The sequence below is a fragment of the Lipophrys pholis genome (assembly GCF_963383615.2).
Source record: "Lipophrys pholis genome assembly, contig: SCAFFOLD_51, whole genome shotgun sequence".
NCBI classification, from domain to species: Eukaryota; Metazoa; Chordata; class Actinopteri; order Blenniiformes; family Blenniidae; genus Lipophrys; species Lipophrys pholis.
This window is the reverse complement of record NW_028292157.1, coordinates 10,842-29,638: the sequence shown is the minus strand read 5'-3', so window position 1 is coordinate 29,638 and position 18,797 is coordinate 10,842. Positions and strand designations below refer to the sequence as shown.

Genomic DNA, 18,797 nt, shown 5'->3' with positions numbered 1-18,797 from the left:
TTCCTAAAGGAGGTAAGGAAAGGTGTTAGGATGCTTCCTAAAGGAGTTAAGGAAAGGTGTTAGGATGCTTCCTAAAGGAGTAAGGAAAGATGTTAGGAGGCTTCCTAAAGGAGGTAAGGAAAGGTGTTAGGATGCTTCCTAAAGGAGTTAAGGAAAGGTGTTAGGATGCTTCCTAAAGGAGGTAAGGAAAGATGTTAGGAGGCTTGAGGAAGCCTCCTAACATCTTTCCTTAACCCCGTGACGTCATCCAGGGGTTCAGGTAAAGTCGATAGTTAAGGAGTTAGGAGGGACAATTCGGACGTCCCTTTATGAAATCGTTTAGAAATCAGCACAATCACAGCTTTTATTTTGAAACACGGGTTCTTCGGCATGGTGAGGTCATATCCTGTCGTCAGTTGAAGGCACTTCCTGCCAAACAGACCGAGTTTCCGCTCCGTCTGACTGGAGCTGCTGTACTCGCTCGGTGTTGTAGCTGTCTCTAGCGGCTGTTAGCTGATAGCTTAGCTCGGAGCGGCCCGGTTCGGTTCCAGGATGGGGGCCCAGCGCAGTGAGGGAGGCCGGGATGGGCTGCAGGACGGAGCGGAGGAGCCGCAGCACGACAGGCCGGTAGGAAGCTCCGCTGCTGTTTACTGGAGGGTCGATGAGGCCTCGTGAAGCCCAATACTGACACCTGCTGGATGTTAGAAGGCATTGCAGGAAACCAGCTGAGACACTCAGCTGATCAGGGGTTTTAATACATAAATTATATTCAAAGAAACTAGTTTTATGTATTGCTGCCAATTTGATGTGTTATGCTGCAGTGGATGATAAAGTATTTTCATCATGGGGCCTGATAAAATGAAATGAAATATATTCATTATTAATTACTGTCTTCAGTAGGACAATGTCTCTAACTGGTTTGTTACTGTGCAGTACTCTTTAAAACATTAAATGGCTAAAATATTATATTTATAATACTAACGTTCACAATAGCTTACATTTGTTTCCAGAGTTATATTTTCATGGTATATAAGTTACTAGCTGTGGTTCTTTGAGCTCCTTCTGCAGGTCTGGGTGTTTGTCCTTCAGGAGTTAACCAGGTTAACCAGGTTAGCAGGTTATGATGGGATGGAGGCCACATTGGTGAAAAATATAATACGAGGGAAGGAGAGAGTAACTCGCTGTGTCCAGTTAGTAATCTGAGGTTACTAGTTAGTATCTCACTCCCACCTGTTATTATTATTATTATTCCTCTCTGTCCACTCTACGCCCACTCTCTGTCCACTCTCTGTCCACTCTACATCCACTCTATGTCCACTCTATATCCACTCTCTGTCCACTCTACATCCACTCTACGCCCACTCTCTGTCCACTCTCTGTCCACTCTACATCCACTCTATGTCCACTCTATATCCACTCTCTGTCCACTCTACGCCCACTCTCTGTCCACTCTATATCCACTCTCTGTCCACTCTACGCCCACTCTCTGTCCACTCTCTGTCCACTCTCTGTCCACTCTACGCCCACTCTCTGTCCACTCTATATCCACTCTCTGTCCACTCTACGCCCACTCTCTGTCCACTCTCTGTCCACTCTCTGTCCACTCTACATCCACTCTATGTCCACTCTCTGTGCACTCTATATCCACTCTCTGTCCACTCTACGCCCACTCTCTGTCCACTCTACATCCACTCTATGTCCACTCTATATCCACTCTCTGTCCACTCTATATCCACTCTATATCCACTCTCTGTCTACTCTATATCCACTCTCTGTCCACTCTATGTGCACTCTCTGTCCACTCTATATCCACTCTCTGTCCACTCTATATCCACTCTCTGTCTACTCTATATCCACTCTCTGTCCACTCTATGTGCACTCTCTGTCCACTCTATATCCACTCTCTGTCCACTCTATATCCACTCTGTCTACTCTATGTCCACTCTCTGTGCACTCTCTGTCCACTCTATACCCACTCTCTGTGCACTCTATATCCACTCTCTATCCACTCTATATCCACTCTCTGTCTACTCTATGTCCACTCTCTGTGCACTCTATATCCACTCTCTGTCCACTCTATGTCCACTCTCTGTGCACTCTATATCCACTCTATATCCACTCTATATCCACTCTCTGTCTACTCTATATCCACTCTCTGTCCACTCTATGTGCACTCTCTGTCCACTCTATATCCACTCTCTGTCCACTCTATATCCACTCTCTGTCTACTCTATGTCCACTCTCTGTGCACTCTCTGTCCACTCTATACCCACTCTCTGTGCACTCTATATCCACTCTATATCCACTCTCTGTCTACTCTATGTCCACTCTCTGTGCACTCTATATCCACTCTCTGTCCACTCTATGTGCACTCTCTGTCCACTCTATATCCACTCTATATCCACTCTCTGTCTACTCTATGTGCACTCTCTGTCCACTCTATATCCACTCTCTGTGCACTCTCTGTCCACTCTATGTGCACTCTCTGTCCACTCTATATCCACTCTCTGTCCACTTTATGTCCACTATATATACTCTATGTCCACTCTATATCCACTATATGTCCACTCTATATCTACTCTATGTCCACTCTCTGTCCACTCTCTGTGCACTCCCTGTCCACTCTATACCCACTATCTGTGCACTCTATATCCACTCTCTGTCCACTCTATATCCACTCTCTGTCCACTCTCTGTCCACTCTATATCCACTCTCTGTCTACTCTATGTGCACTCTCTGTCCACTCTATGTCCACTCTATATATACACTCTATGTCCACTCTATATCCACTATATGTCCACTCTCTGTCCACTCTCTGTGCACTCTCTGTCCACTCTATACCCACTCTCTGTGTACTCTCTGTCCACTATGTCCGCTCTATATCCACTCTCTTTCCACTCTCTGTCCACTATGTCCGCTCTCTGTCCACTCTCTGTCCACTATGTCCGCTCTCTGTCCACTCTCTGTCCACTATGTCCACTCTATATATACTCTATGTCCACTCTATATATACTCTATGTCCACTCTCTGTCCACTATATCCACTCTCTGTCCACTATATCCACTCTCTGCCCACTCTATGTCCACTCTCTGTCCACTCTATGTCCACTCTATATATACTCTCTGTCCTCTATGTCCACTCTATATATACTCTATATCCACTCTCTGTCCACTTTGTCCACTCTATATACACTATATGTCCACTCTATGTCTACTCTATATATACTCTATGTCCACTCTCTGTCCACTATGTCCACTCTCTGGCCACTCTATATCCACTCTCTGTCCACTTTGTCCACTCTATATACACTATATGTCTACTCTATATATACTCTATGTCCACTCTCTGTCCACTATGTCCACTCTCTGTCCACTCTATATACACTCTCTGTCCACTCTATGTCCACTCTGTCCACTCTATATCCACTCTCTGTCCACTCTCTGTCCACTTTGTCCACTCTATATACACTATATGTCTACTCTATATATACTCTATATATACTCTATGTCCACTCTCTGTCCACTATGTCCACTCTCTGTCCACTCTATATCCACTCTCTGTCCACTCTCTGTCCACTTTGTCCACTTTGTCCACTCTATATACACTATATGTCTACTCTATATATACTCTATATATACTCTATATCCACTCTCTGTCCACTCTCTGTCCACTCTGGTGCTCCATAGAGGAGCAACTCTTCATTCCAGTATCGACTCTATCAAAGTTCAGTCCTCCACCCTGTCTGTCCTTTGTCCTGCTATCATCAACACCATGGTGATGGTTAACCACTGGTAAACGGTTAGTGGAGGTTAACTTTAACGTCAAGATAACTAACCTGGTTAAGGTTAACCCAGTTTGAACAAGATAACAGTGCTGTTAAAGTTAACGGTCGGTTAAACGTATTTAACAGCTAGTTAAAGATAACCCAGTTTGGAACAACCGGGCCCTGGTGTTGAGATGAAGACGATGAAGACGAGTGGTGAATCTCTGATTATTAATAATAATTCACACTTAGGTTATGTGACAGAGTTAATAATCAAACACTAACTAGCTGAACTATAATGTTTCACCACAAGGGGGCTCTCTACTCACTAGCTGTTTAAAGGTGCTATAATGTTTCACCACAAGGGGGCTCTCTACTCACTAGCTGTTTAAAGGTGCTATAATGTTTCACCACAAGGGGGCTCTGTACTCACTAGCTGTTTAAAGGTGCTATAATGTTTCACCACAAGGGGGCTCTGTACTCACTAGCTGTTTAAAGGTGCTATAATGTTTCACCACAAGGGGGCTCTCTACTCACTAGCTGTTTAAAGGTGCTATAATGTTTCACCACAAGGGGGCTCTCTACTCACTAGCTGTTTAAAGGTGCTATAATGTTTCACCACAAGGGGGCTCTCTACTCACTAGCTGTTTAAAGGTGCTATAATGTTTCACCACAAGGGGGCTCTGTACTCACTAGCTGTTTAAAGGTGCTATAATGTTTCACCACAAGGGGGCTCTCTACTCACTAGCTGTTTAAAGGTGCTATAATGTTTCACCACAAGGGGGCTCTCTACTCACTAGCTGTTTAAAAAAGGCCAGACATTTGTAATGTGGTTTATAAACAAACTTTTTAAATTAAGTTAAGACCCCAGATATTGCGATTAATGAACGTTATCCTAACCTGTTGGTGGTGGTCAGAGAGTGAGAGAGTGAGAGGGAGAGTGGTTGGAGTGGGGCTGGGCGGTGGAGGCAGACCGGAGTGGGGTTGGGCGGTGGAGGACGCAGACCGGAGTGGGGTTGGGCGGTGGAGGCAGACCGGAGTGGGGCTGGGCGGTGGAGGACGCAGACCGGAGTGGGGCTGGGCGGTGGAGGCAGACCGGAGTGGGGCTGGGCGGTGGAGGCAGACCGGAGCGGGGTTGGGCGGTGGAGGACGCAGACCGGAGTGGGGCTGGGCGGTGGAGGCAGACCGGAGTGGGGCTGGGCGGTGGAGGCAGACCGGAGCGGGGTTGGGCGGTGGAGGACGCAGACCGGAGCGGGGTTGGGCGGTGGAGGACGCAGACCGGAGTGGGGCTGGGCGGTGGAGGACGCAGACCGGAGTGGGGCTGGGCGGTGGAGGCAGACCGGAGTGGGGCTGGGCGGTGGAGGCAGACCGGAGCGGGGTTGGGCGGTGGAGGACGCAGACCGGAGCGGGGTTGGGCGGTGGAGGACGCAGACCGGAGCGGGGTTGGGCGGTGGAGGACGCAGACCGGAGTGGGGTTGGGCGGTGGAGGACGCAGACCGGAGTGGGGTTGGGCGGTGGAGGACGCAGACCGGAGTGGGGTTGGGCGGTGGAGGCAGACCGGAGTGGGGCTGGGCGGTGGAGGCAGACCGGAGTGGGGCTGGGCGGTGGAGGATGCAGACCGGAGTGGGGCTGGGCGGTGGAGGCAGACCGGAGTGGGGTTGGGCGGTGGAGGCAGACCGGAGTGGGGTTGGGCGGTGGAGGACGCAGACCGGAGTGGGGCTGGGCGGTGGAGGCAGACCGGAGTGGGGCTGGGCGGTGGAGGACGCAGACCGGAGTGGGGCTGGGCGGTGGAGGACGCAGACCGGAGTGGGGCTGGGCGGTGGAGGACGCAGACCGGAGTGGGGCTGGGCGGTGGAGGCAGACCGGAGTGGGGTTGGGCGGTGGAGGACGCAGACCGGAGTGGGGTTGGGCGGTGGAGGACGCAGACCGGAGTGGGGCTGGGCGGTGGAGGACGCAGACCGGAGTGGGGTTGGGCGGTGGAGGATGCAGACCGGAGTGGGGCTGGGCGGTGGAGGATGCAGACCGGAGTGGGGTTGGGCGGTGGAGGATGCAGACCGGAGTGGGGCTGGGCGGTGGAGGACGCAGACCGGAGTGGGGTTGGGCGGTGGAGGACGCAGACCGGAGTGGGGCTGGGCGGTGGAGGCAGACCGGAGTGGGGTTGGGCGGTGGAGGACGCAGACCGGAGTGGGGTTGGGCGGTGGAGGACGCAGACCGGAGTGGGGCTGGGCGGTGGAGGACGCAGACCGGAGTGGGGTTGGGCGGTGGAGGATGCAGACCGGAGTGGGGTTGGGCGGTGGAGGATGCAGACCGGAGTGGGGCTGGGCGGTGGAGGATGCAGACCGGAGTGGGGCTGGGCGGTGGAGGACGCAGACCGGAGTGGGGTTGGGCGGTGGAGGATGCAGACCGGAGTGGGGCTGGGCGGTGGAGGACGCAGACCGGAGTGGGGTTGGGCGGTGGAGGACGCAGACCGGAGTGGGGTTGGGCGGTGGAGGATGCAGACCGGAGTGGGGTTGGGCGGTGGAGGATGCAGACCGGAGTGGGGCTGGGCGGTGGAGGACGCAGACCGGAGTGGGGTTGGGCGGTGGAGGATGCAGACCGGAGTGGGGCTGGGCGGTGGAGGACGCCATGTCTGATTGACTGGAGGAAAACATTTGTCGATCGACACACAATCAAGTCAGACTTCTGTGTGCAGCAGCCGTGGAACGTGATGATCAAGCACCGACAGATCCACCGCAGAGGTCGTCGCTCACATATGGCTGTCAGGTATGGCTTCAGACTTCCTTTGCAATGCAGCCAATCACAGAAAGCCGTTGGATGATGTCATCATTGTGCTTTTCCTCATAGCTACACGGATCCTCAAGTGTCCATGGACCTGCTGAGGGCGGTGCTGCAACCCAGCTTCAACCAAGACATCATGGCCGTGTTCAGGAAGTACCACAAGGTGACTGGTGACTGGTGACTGACTGGTGACTGACTGGTGACTGACTGGTGACTGACTGACTGGTGACTTGTGACTGACTGGTGACTTGTGACTGACTGGTGACTGACTGGTGACTGACTGGTGACTGACTGACTGACTGGTGACTGACTGGTGACTGACTGGTGACTGACTGGTGACTGACTGACTGGTGACTTGTGACTGACTGGTGACTGACTGGTGACTGACTGGTGACTGACTGACTGACTGGTGACTGACTGGTGACTGACTGGTGACTGACTGGTGACTGACTGACTGGTGACTTGTGACTGACTGGTGACTGACTGGTGACTGACTGACTGGTGACTTGTGACTGACTGGTGACTGACTGACTGACTGGTGACTGACTGGTGACTGACTGGTGACTGACTGACTGGTGACTGGAGACTGACTGGTGACTGACTGGTGACTGACTGGTGACTGGAGACTGACTGGTGACTGGCTGACTGACTGACTGACTGGAGACTGACTGGTGACTGACTGGTGACTGACTGGTGACTGACTGACTGACTGGTGACTGACTGGTGACTGGAGACTGACTGGTGACTGACTGACTGGAGACTGACTGGTGACTGACTGGTGACTGACTGGTGACTGACTGACTGACTGGTGACTGACTGGTGACTGGAGACTGACTGGTGACTGACTGACTGGAGACTGACTGGAGACTGACTGGTGACTGACTGGTGACTGACTGGTGACTGACTGACTGACTGGTGACTGACTGACGAGAGATGGAGTGACAGAGTGACTGAGAGATGGAGTGACAGAGTGACTGAGTGACAGAGTGACAGAGTGACGGAGTGACGGAGTGACGGAGGTAAAACGGGTGTTTGGTGTCAGTTCTTAGAGAAAGCTGCGGAGAACGTGAAGGAGAACGTTGGGGAAGAGGTCCTGACTGATCAGCTCATCAGAGACACCTGTAGGAATGTTCTTGAACATGTAAGGTTACTTCCTGTTGTCATGTGACTTTGAGAAGAAGTGATGTCAGACATCACCTGACTGTGATGTCATCCCCAGGCCAAACAGCTGTTTCCAGAGGAGGATTTGAAGAAGGCGGGGCCTGAGGTCACTGTCAAGGTCTCACCTGTCCACTCTCGTCTCACCTGTCCACTCTCGTCTCACCTGTTCACTCTCGTCTCACCTGTCCACTGTAGTCTCACCTGTCCACTCTCGTCTCACCTGTTCACTGGTGAGACGGTGAACAGTGAACAACCTGTCCACTCTCGTCTCACCTGTCCACTGTAGTCTCACCTGTTCACTGTAGTCTCACCTGTCCACTGTCGTCTCACCTGTCCACTCTCGTCTCACCTGTCCACTGTAGTCTCACCTGTTCACTGTAGTCTCACCTGTCCACTGTCGTCTCACCTGTCCACTCTCGTCTCACCTGTCCACTGTAGTCTCACCTGTTCACTGTAGTCTCACCTGTCCACTCTCGTCTCACCTGTTCACTGTAGTCTCACCTGTTCACTGTAGTCTCACCTGTCAACTCTCGTCTCACCTGTCCACTGTAGTCTCACCTGTTCACTGTCGTCTCACCTGTCAACTCTCGTCTCACCTGTCCACTGTAGTCTCACCTGTTCACTGTAGTCTCACCTGTTCACTGTAGTCTCACCTGTCAACTCTCGTCTCACCTGTCCACTGTAGTCTCACCTGTCCACTGTAGTCTCACCTGTTCACTGTAGTCTCACCTGTCCACTCTCGTCTCACCTGTCCACTCTCGTCTCACCTGTTCACTGTAGTCTCACCTGTCAACTCTCGTCTCACCTGTCCACTGTAGTCTCACCTGTCCACTGTAGTCTCACCTGTTCACTGTAGTCTCACCTGTCCACTCTCGTCTCACCTGTCCACTCTCGTCTCACCTGTTCACTGTAGTCTCACCTGTCAACTCTCGTCTCACCTGTCCACTGTAGTCTCACCTGTCCACTGTAGTCTCACCTGTCCACTGTAGTCTCACCTGTTCACTGTAGTCTCACCTGTCCACTCTCGTCTCACCAGTCCACTCTCGTCTCACCTGTTCACTGTAGTCTCACCTGTCCACTGTAGTCTCACCTGTTCACTGTAGTCTCACCTGTCAACTCTCGTCTCACCTGTCCACTCTCGTCTCACCTGTCCACTGTAGTCTCACCTGTCCACTCTCGTCTCACCTGTACACTGGTGAGACGGTGAACAGTGAACAACCTGTCCACTCTCGTCTCACCTGTCCACTGTAGTCTCACCTGTTCACTGTAGTCTCACCTGTCCACTGTCGTCTCACCTGTCCACTCTCGTCTCACCTGTCCACTGTAGTCTCACCTGTTCACTGTAGTCTCACCTGTCCACTGTCGTCTCACCTGTCCACTCTCGTCTCACCTGTCCACTGTAGTCTCACCTGTTCACTGTAGTCTCACCTGTCCACTCTCGTCTCACCTGTTCACTGTAGTCTCACCTGTCAGCTCTCGTCTCACCTGTCCACTGTAGTCTCACCTGTTCACTGTCGTCTCACCTGTCAACTCTCGTCTCACCTGTCCACTGTAGTCTCACCTGTTCACTGTAGTCTCACCTGTCAACTCTCGTCTCACCTGTCCACTGTAGTCTCACCTGTCCACTGTAGTCTCACCTGTTCACTGTAGTCTCACCTGTCCACTCTCGTCTCACCTGTCCACTCTCGTCTCACCTGTTCACTGTAGTCTCACCTGTCAACTCTCGTCTCACCTGTCCACTGTAGTCTCACCTGTCCACTGTAGTCTCACCTGTTCACTGTAGTCTCACCTGTCAACTCTCGTCTCACCTGTCCACTGTAGTCTCACCTGTTCACTGTAGTCTCACCTGTCCACTCTCGTCTCACCTGTCCACTCTCGTCTCACCTGTTCACTGTAGTCTCACCTGTCCACTGTAGTCTCACCTGTTCACTGTAGTCTCACCTGTCAACTCTCGTCTCACCTGTCCACTGTAGTCTCACCTGTTCACTGTAGTCTCACCTGTCCACTCTCGTCTCACCTGTCCACTCTCGTCTCACCTGTTCACTGTAGTCTCACCTGTCAACTCTCGTCTCACCTGTCCACTGTAGTCTCACCTGTCCACTGTAGTCTCACCTGTTCACTGTAGTCTCACCTGTCAACTCTCGTCTCACCTGTCCACTGTAGTCTCACCTGTTCACTGTAGTCTCACCTGTCCACTCTCGTCTCACCTGTCCACTCTCGTCTCACCTGTTCACTGTAGTCTCACCTGTCCACTGTAGTCTCACCTGTTCACTGTAGTCTCACCTGTCAACTCTCGTCTCACCTGTCCACTGTAGTCTCACCTGTTCACTCTCGTCTCACCTGTCCACTGTAGTCTCACCTGTCCACTGTAGTCTCACCTGTTCACTGTAGTCTCACCTGTCAACTCTCGTCTCACCTGTCCACTGTAGTCTCACCTGTTCACTCTCGTCTCACCTGTCCACTGTAGTCTCACCTGTCCACTGTAGTCTCACCTGTTCACTGTAGTCTCACCTGTCAACTCTCGTCTCACCTGTCCACGTCTGTCCTTTCCCACCTGTCAGAGGTGTCGTCCTGCTGAGGAAGACTGTGGTCACAGAGGAAGCCCCCAGCTGAAGAAGGTACAGTGAGGAGTGCTGAGGGACAGGTGAAGGTGCAGGTGAACCACTGACCCACCTCCTTTCTGTCCCCAGAGGAAGACTCGTCCGGGTGGCGCCATGGCGTCTGATCGAAATATGAACATCTCCTCTGGGTGAGGAACTGTATGGTGACAGGTGGAGTGCCTCACCTGGTGGAGGTGCTTCTGTGGCTCAGTGGGCGGAGCCCTCGTCTCTCAACCAGAAGGTTGCACGTTCCATCCCCAGTCGGTCCACGTGTCAAAGTGTCCTTGAGCAAGACCACGAATCCCATACTGCTTCCATGGCTGTGTGTGTGTGTGTGTGTGTGTGTGTGTGTGTGTGTGTGTGTGTGTGTGTGTGTGTGTGTGTGTGTGTGTGTGTGTGTGTGTGTGTGTGTGTGTGTGTGTGTGTGTGTGTGTGTGTGTGTGTGTGTGTGTGTGTGTGTGTGTGTGTGTGTGTGTGTGTGTGTGTGTGTGTGTGTGTGTGTGTGTGGACTGATAATTCAGTGGAAAAGAACTAAATGAAGCTCTTTTCTTGTTCAGAGGAAAACCCAAGTCTGATCCAGTCAAGAGGGACGGACCCAAGGTGAGTCTGCTTCAACAGTGAGCGTACCTGCACCTCTACCTGCACCTCTACCTCCACCTGTACCTCCACCTCCACCTGTACCACTACCTCCACCTCTACCTGTACCACTACCTCTACCTGTACCACTACCTCCACCTCTACCTGTACCACTACCTCTACCTGTACCACTACCACCACCTGTACCTGTACCACTACCTCCACCTCTACCTGCACCGCTACCTCCAACACTACCACTACCTCTACCTGTACCACTACCTCTACCTGTACCACTACCTCCACCTGTACCACTACCTCCACCTCTACCTGTACCTGTACCACTACCTCTACCTGTACCACTACCACTACCTCCACGTCTACCTGTGCCACTACCTCTACCTCCACCTGTGCCACTATCTCCACCACTACCTCTACCTGTACCTCCACCTCTACCTGTGCCACTACCTCCACTTCAGTGCTGTTCTGTGTGTTTCAGTGGAATCCTGCCAGACTGTCAGAGAGCAGCACATTTGTTCTCGGCTCCAGAGCCAACAAGTAAGTTCACAACGTGTCCATTGTCCGTCCAGCGTCAACGACCCTCTGTCTGGCGTCAGTGAAACCACCGCACAGCACCAGCGACAGCATCAATGACCCAGCGTCAGCAACGCAGCACTGATGACATGAGCGCACAGGGCCCATGACACGTGAATGCACAGGGCTGATGACACGTGACTGCACAGGGCTGATGACACGTGAATGCACAGGGTCCATGACACGTGAATGCACAGGGTCCATGACACGTGACTGCACAGGGCTGATGACACGTGAATGCACAGGGTCCATGACACGTGAATGCACAGGGCTGATGACACGTGAATGCACAGGGCCCATGACACGTGAATGCACAGGGCCCATGACACGTGAATGCACAGGGCTGATGACACGTGACTGCACAGGGCCCATGACACGTGAATGCACAGGGCTGATGACACGTGAATGCACAGGGCCCATGACACGTGAATGCACAGGGCTGATGACACGTGAATGCACAGGGCCCATGACACGTGAATGCACAGGGCTGATGACACGTGAATGCACAGGGCTGATGACACGTGAATGCACAGGGCCCATGACACGTGAATGCACAGGGCTGATGACACGTGACTGCACAGGGCTGATGACACGTGACTGCACAGGGCTGATGACACGTGACTGCACAGGGCCCATGACACGTGAATGCACAGGGCTGATGACACGTGAATGCACAGGGCCCATGACACGTGAATGCACAGGGCCCATGACACGTGACTGCACAGGGCCGATGACACGTGAATGCACAGGGCTGATGACACGTGACTGCACAGGGCCCATGACACGTGACTGCACAGGGCCCATGACACGTGACTGCACAGGGCCCATGACACGTGACTGCACAGGGCTGATGACACGTGAATGCACAGGGCTGATGACACGTGAATGCACAGGGCTGATGACACGTGAATGCACAGGGCTGATGATGCAGCGGTGACGGCCGAATGGCACCGACACAACAACACAGAAACTTGGACATGGTCAACTGATGAGGACCCTGTTCCATATTAACCAGTGTGGACCTGGTGGCGTCCACTCGGTGCCTGAGGTTGTGATGTCATCATTGGTCATTGTGATGTCACTGCAGGGCACTGGGGATGGGCGGGACCAGAGGGCGGATCTACATCAAACATGCTGACCTGTTCAAGGTAAAGCTGATGACGTGGTTTCTATGGCAACGGGGAATCATGACGTGTTCCTCTGGTGCTGCTGAAGTTTGATCCTGGTTTGTTTTGTTGCGTCGTCACGTCTCATTGTTCCAACGTGTCTCATCGTGTCTTATTATTGTCAGTATGCAGCCGACTCGAAGGACAAGCAATGGTTGGCAGAGCGACACCACATGAGAGCAACAGGAGGAAAAATGGTGAGTAAAGAAAATTCAGCAACTCAGTCCTGCTGTCCATCCTGTCCATCATGTCCATCCTGCCCATCATGTCCATCATGTCCATCCTGTCTATCATGTCCATCCTGTCCATCATGTCCATCATGTCCATCCTGTCTATCATGTCCATCCTGTCCATCCTGCCCATCCTGTCTATCATGTCCATCATGTCTATCCTGTCCATCATGTCTATCATGTCCATCCTGTCTATCATGTCCATCATGTCCATCATGTCTATCCTGTCCATCCTGTCCATCCTGCCCATCATGTCTATCATGTCCATCCTGTCCATCCTGTCTATCCTGTCTATCCTGTCCATCCTATCCATCATGTCCATCCTGTCCATCCGGTCTATCCTGTCCATGCTGTCCATCCTGTCTATCCTGTCCATCATGTCCATCCTTTCTATCCTGTCCATCCTGTCTATCCTGTCCATCATGTCCATCCTTTCTATCCTGTCCATCCTGTCTATCCTGTCCATCATGTCCATCCGGTCCATGCTGTCCATCCGGTCCATGCTGTCCATCCTGTCCATCCGGTCCATGCTGTCCATCCGGTCCATCCGGTCCATGCGGTCCATCCTGTCCATCCGGTCCATGCTGTCCATCCGGTCTCCCCGCCCCTCTGGCTTTACTGAGAACCCTGTGTTGTGAGAAACTCCTCCTCTAGACAAGAATCCTGTGTTCCAGACGATGGGTTCTCCACCGAGCACAGGAAAGGCCTTCTTTGTTTCCACCATCTCTGTAAAGAGGTTTTCGTACCAACAACCTTTAGCTTGTCCTCTTCCCATTTATATACCTTCCGACCTCCTGGTCCATCCTGGGACCAACTGTTGAGGTTCAATCCACACCTGAAGTCTTTGGTGTCTCATGTCCTCTGATGATTCTTCCTGGGAAGACGAGCTGGGACAGATGGTGGAACAATTGAAAGTCTTCTACAGAGTCCAGGGTTCTAAAGCCTGATCCACATCTGGTCTAACCCACATGTTCTGGGAAAACTACTTTATCACAATATCCAAAATACTATGAGTTGAACTCTCCTCACACGTACTGATGGCTGGGCTTCCCCAGAACCGGACTCACTTTATAGATACGTGTCGGTAGATTTTTGTGCAGCAGAGAGAGCAACAGATATATTGAAACGCAGGACAGTAAAAGACAGTAGGGACACAGACAGAGACAGAGACAGACACTCTCAGACTCACTGACGGGTGAAAGAGTGAAGAAATACAAGGAGCCACCAAAATACCATCATGACAACTTGTTGATAAAGTTAAAGAAGGAACAAGAATTCATTTTGTAACAAAACCAAGAGTAAAGTGATGGAGTCATCTCCAGAGGTGGAGCAGGAGCTCTCTGGTCAGGTGATGGAGTCATCTCCAGAGGTGGAGCAGGAGCTCTCTGGTCAGGTGATGGAGTCATCTCCAGAGGTGGAGCAGGAGCTCTCTGGTCAGGTGATGGAGTCATCTCCAGAGGTGGAGCAGGAGCTCTCTGGTCAGGTGATGGAGTCATCTCCAGAGGTGGAGCTGGAACTCTCTGGTCAGGTGATGGAGTCATCTCCAGAGGTGGAGCAGGAGCTCTCTGGTCAGGTGATGGAGTCATCTCCAGAGGTGGAGCTGGAACTCTCTGGTCAGGTGATGGAGTCATCTCCAGAGGTGGAGCTGGAACTCCCTGGTCAGGTGATGGAGTCATCTCCAGAGGTGGAGCTGGAACTCCCTGGTCAGGTGATGGAGTCATCTCCAGAGGTGGAGCAGGAGCTCTCTGGTCAGGTGATGGAGTCATCTCCAGAGGTGGAGCTGGAACTCTCTGGTCAGGTGATGGAGTCATCTCCAGAGGTGGAGCTGGAACTCCCTGGTCAGGTGATGGAGTCATCTCCAGAGGTGGAGCTGGAACTCCCTGGTCAGGTGATGGAGTCATCTCCAGAGGTGGAGCTTACAGCCGCTGTAGCTGCCTGTTGTACAGCGACTGTTCATTAACTGACTGACGGAGTTCCTCTGTTACAGGAACGTTTCCAAACCACCAGTGAGAAAGATCAAAGGGATTGGATAAAATAGTGTCATCAAGGTTTGTCCACTTTGAAACGGGACAACTTTGTGGGACAGAAGAGACGCTGGTGTCCCTTTAAAGTTTAACTTTGAGTCCTCAGATATTGATCTGATTGTACTTGTTCAGTGGTTTGTCCCTGGATGATGGTGAGCTCAGCTCTATGTGTCCATGTCCATGTCCTCGGTCTTACATATATTGAGCTGCAGGTGTGCGTCTTCACACCACCTGACGGGGACATGACTGGAGCAGGCTCACAAGTACCAGTCATCGGCATATTTTAAAATAAATCGGTACTTAATAGTGCTCTGACACAAATTAGTGTAAAGAATAAATAGTAATGGTGAGAGCACACCCCCTAGTGGTGAGCCTGTGGAGGAGCACAGTTAATCTGATAGACACCCTCACCCTCTGTCATGTTTGTTAAAAAGTTTATAATCCCACAAGATTATTGTTCAGATTAAAATGTTCTGAAAGTCTCTGGGTTAAAATGTGTGATTGAATCGTATTAAAAGCAGAAGAAAACTGAGCGTAGGGTCCTCCCCTCCAGGAGCTTAGACACCACGTTAAGCGTAGGGTCCTCCCCTCCAGGAGCTTAGACACCACGTTAAGCGTAGGGTCCTCCCCTCCAGGAGCTTAGACACCACGTTAAGCGTAGGGTCCTCCCCTCCAGGAGCTTAGACACCACGTTAAGCGTAGGGTCCTCCCCTCCAGGAGCTTAGACACCACGTTAAGCGTAGGGTCCTCCCCTCCAGGAGCTTAGACACCACGTTAAGCAGAGTGAGCGTAGGGTCCTCCCCTCCAGGAGCTTAGACACCACGTTAAGCGTAGGGTCCTCCCCTCCAGGAGCTTAGACACCACGTTAAGCGTAGGGTCCTCCCCTCCAGGAGCTTAGACACCACGTTAAGCAGAGTGAGCGTAGGGTCCTCCCCTCCAGGAGCTTAGACACCACGTTAAGCAGAGTGAGCGTAGGGTCCTCCCCTCCAGGAGCTTAGACACCACGTTAAGCAGAGTGAGCGTAGGGTCCTCCCCTCCAGGAGCTTAGACACCACGTTAAGCGTAGGGTCCTCCCCTCCAGGAGCTTAGACACCACGTTAAGCAGAATGAGCGTAGGGTCCTCCACTCCTCTCAGTATTTACCAAGGGTTCCAAAGAGGCCATAATAGGGGAAACCCCGGCGGGCCAGAGTCCCAAAGGGGTCGAGGTCCTGACCAACGCTGCTTGCAGCTTTAATTTCCATTATAGTTTTTCCTTTGTATTTATATAGACATTATGATCATTATTGTTTTTCTGTTCTATTTAATTTTGTTTTTGTATTTTGTTATTTATTTTTTCCATAAGTTTTGTTTTTAACAGGAGGGTGACTCGCTTCCCTCAGGGTGCAAATGAAATTTGGGGATTGGGATTAAAGATTGGGTTTATTGACCACTGTATGTATAAATCCTGTTTAAATCTGGTGTGTGTGTGTGTGTGTGTGTGTGTGTGTGTGTGTGTGTGTGTGTGTGTGTGTGTGTGTGTGTGTGTGTGTGTGTGTGTGTGTGTGTGTGTGTGTGTGTGTGTTTTTAAGGCCTACCTCCTGATAGAGGACGACATCCAGGATCTGTCCCGCAGTGACGAGTACAGGTGAGTGAGGTAGAGTACAGGTGAGGGAGTGAGGTAGAGTTCAGGTGTGGGAGTGAGGTAGAGTACAGGTGTGGGAGTACAGGCGAGGGAGTGAGGTGGAGAGGTAGAGTACAGGTGAGAGAGTACAGGCGAGGGAGTGAGGTAGAGTATAGGTGAGGGAGTGAGGTAGAGTACAGGTGAGAGTACAGGCGAGGGAGTGAGGTAGAGTATAGGTGAGGGAGTGAGGTAGAGTACAGGCGAGGTAGAGAGGTAGAGTATAGGTGAGGGAGTGAGGTAGAGTACAGGCGAGGGAGGGAGGTAGAGTACAGGTGAGTGAGGTAGAGCACAGGTGAGTGAGTGAGGTAGAGAGGTAGAGTACAGGTGAGTGAGGTAGAGTACAGGCGAGGTAGAGTACAGGTGAGTGAGGTAGAGTACAGGTGAGTGAGGTAGAGAGGTAGAGTACCGGTGAGGGAGTACAGGCGAGGGAGTGAGGTAGAGTACAGGTGAGAGAGTGAGGTAGAGTACAGGTGAGAGAGTGAGGTAGAGTACAGGTGAGAGAGTGAGGTAGAGTACAGGTGAGAGAGTGAGGTAGAGAGGTAGAGTACAGGTGAGTGAGTGAGGTAGAGTACAGGCGAGGTAGAGAGGTAGAGTATAGGTGAGGGAGTGAGGTAGAGTACAGGCGAGGGAGGGAGGTAGAGTACAGGTGAGTGAGGTAGAGCACAGGTGAGTGAGTGAGGTAGAGAGGTAGAGTACAGGTGAGTGAGGTAGAGTACAGGTGAGTGAGGTAGAGTACAGGTGAGTGAGGTAGAGAGGTAGAGTATCGGTGAGGGAGTACAGGCGAGGGAGTGAGGTAGAGTACAGGCGAGGGAGGGAGGTAGAGTACAGGCGAGGTAGAGAGGTAGAGTACCGGGGAGGTAGAGTACAGGTGAGTGAGGTAGAGAGGTAGAGTACAGGTGAGAGTGAGGTAGAGTACAGGTGAGAGAGTGAGGTAGAGTACAGGTGAGAGAGTGAGGTAGAGAGGTAGAGTACAGGTGAGTGAGTGAGGTAGAGTACAGGCGAGGTAGAGAGGTAGAGTACAGGCGAGGTAGAGAGGTAGAGTACAGGTGAGTGAGTGAGGTAGAGAGGTAGAGTACAGGTGAGGGAGTGAGGTAGAGAGGTAGAGTACAGGTGAGGGAGTGAGGTAGAGTACAGGCGAGGTAGAGAGGTAGAGTACAGGTGAGTGAGTGAGGTAGAGAGGTAGAGTCCAGGTGAGTGAGGTAGAGAGGTAGAGTACAGGTGAGTGAGTGAGGGAGTGAGGTAGAGTACAGGTGAGGGAGTGAGGTAGAGTACAGGCGAGGTAGAGAGGTAGAGTCCAGGTGAGTGAGTGAGGTAGAGAGGTAGAGTCCAGGTGAGTGAGGTAGAGAGGTAGAGTACAGGTGAGGGAGTGAGGTAGAGTACAGGCGAGGTAGAGAGGTAGAGTCCAGGTGAGTGAGGTAGGTCTCTGTTGCAGTGGAGCATGACAGTGGTTGTTGTCACAGGGAGTCTCCAGACGTCAGGATGGACGAGCTGAAGCCGTTCTCCGTTCCTCTGTGGATGGTGGAGAAGATGCAGAGAACCATGGAGGCTCAGAGAGACTCGGACCCCACCGCCACCTGACCCGTCACCTGACCCGTCACCTGACCCGTCACCTGACCCGTCACCTGACCCGTCACCTGACCCGTCACCTGACCCGTCACCTGACCCGTCACCTGACCCGTCACCTGACCCACGGGCCCCGCCCACTGTGCTCTGCTCCAATTGGCTCACTTTGTTTTTACCAACTCAATAAAAGCGTTTTGTCACGCAGGTTTGCTAGCAGCTGAATTTGTGTATTTGGAATGAGAAGCTCACCCAGTCACCTGACCAGTCACCTGACCACCCAGTCACCTGACCACCCAGTCACCTGACCACCCAGTCACCTGACCACCCAGTCACCTGACCACCCAGTCACCTGACCAGTCACCCAGTCACCTGACCAGTCACCTGACCACCCAGTCACCTGACCAGTCACCCAGTCACCTGACCAGTCACCCAGTCACCTGACCAGTCACCTGACCACCCAGTCACCTGACCAGTCACCCAGTCACCTGACCAGTCACCTGACCAGTCACCCAGTCACCTGACCAGTCACCCAGTCACCTGACCACCCAGTCACCTGACCAGTCACCCACCTGACCACCCAGTCACATGACCAGTCACCCACCTGACCAGTCACCTGACCACCCAGTCACCCACCTGACCACCGAGTCACCTGACCAGTCACCTGGGCATCCACCATGCTGCCCCGATACAGTTGAGTGGGCGGAG

At 52.3% G+C, this 18,797-nt stretch overlaps 1 protein-coding gene across 4 annotated transcripts; it reads left to right on the top strand.

Annotated features, from left to right (window-relative positions):
• Positions 1 to 371: 371 nt before the first annotated feature.
• On the top strand, positions 372 to 18,297 carry LOC308128119 (deoxynucleotidyltransferase terminal-interacting protein 1-like). Of its 4 annotated transcripts, none has more exons than XM_080493767.1 (13): positions 372 to 606; positions 6,438 to 6,505; positions 6,587 to 6,683; positions 7,563 to 7,661; positions 7,740 to 7,799; positions 10,243 to 10,299; positions 10,372 to 10,430; positions 10,839 to 10,881; positions 11,354 to 11,412; positions 12,536 to 12,596; positions 12,740 to 12,811; positions 16,438 to 16,493; positions 17,990 to 18,297. In XM_080493767.1, the coding sequence occupies exons 1-13, from the start codon at positions 532 to 534 to the stop codon at positions 18,105 to 18,107; spliced, it is 924 nt and encodes a 307-aa protein (XP_080349893.1). In that variant the 5' UTR covers positions 372 to 531; the 3' UTR covers positions 18,108 to 18,297. The 4 variants fall into 4 exon arrangements, with proteins under 4 accessions (XP_080349893.1, XP_080349895.1, XP_080349892.1 ...); XM_080493769.1 differs by having other exon boundaries at positions 388 to 606; positions 7,740 to 7,787; XM_080493766.1 differs by having other exon boundaries at positions 391 to 606; positions 6,435 to 6,505.
• The last annotated feature ends 500 nt before the right edge of the window (positions 18,298 to 18,797 follow it).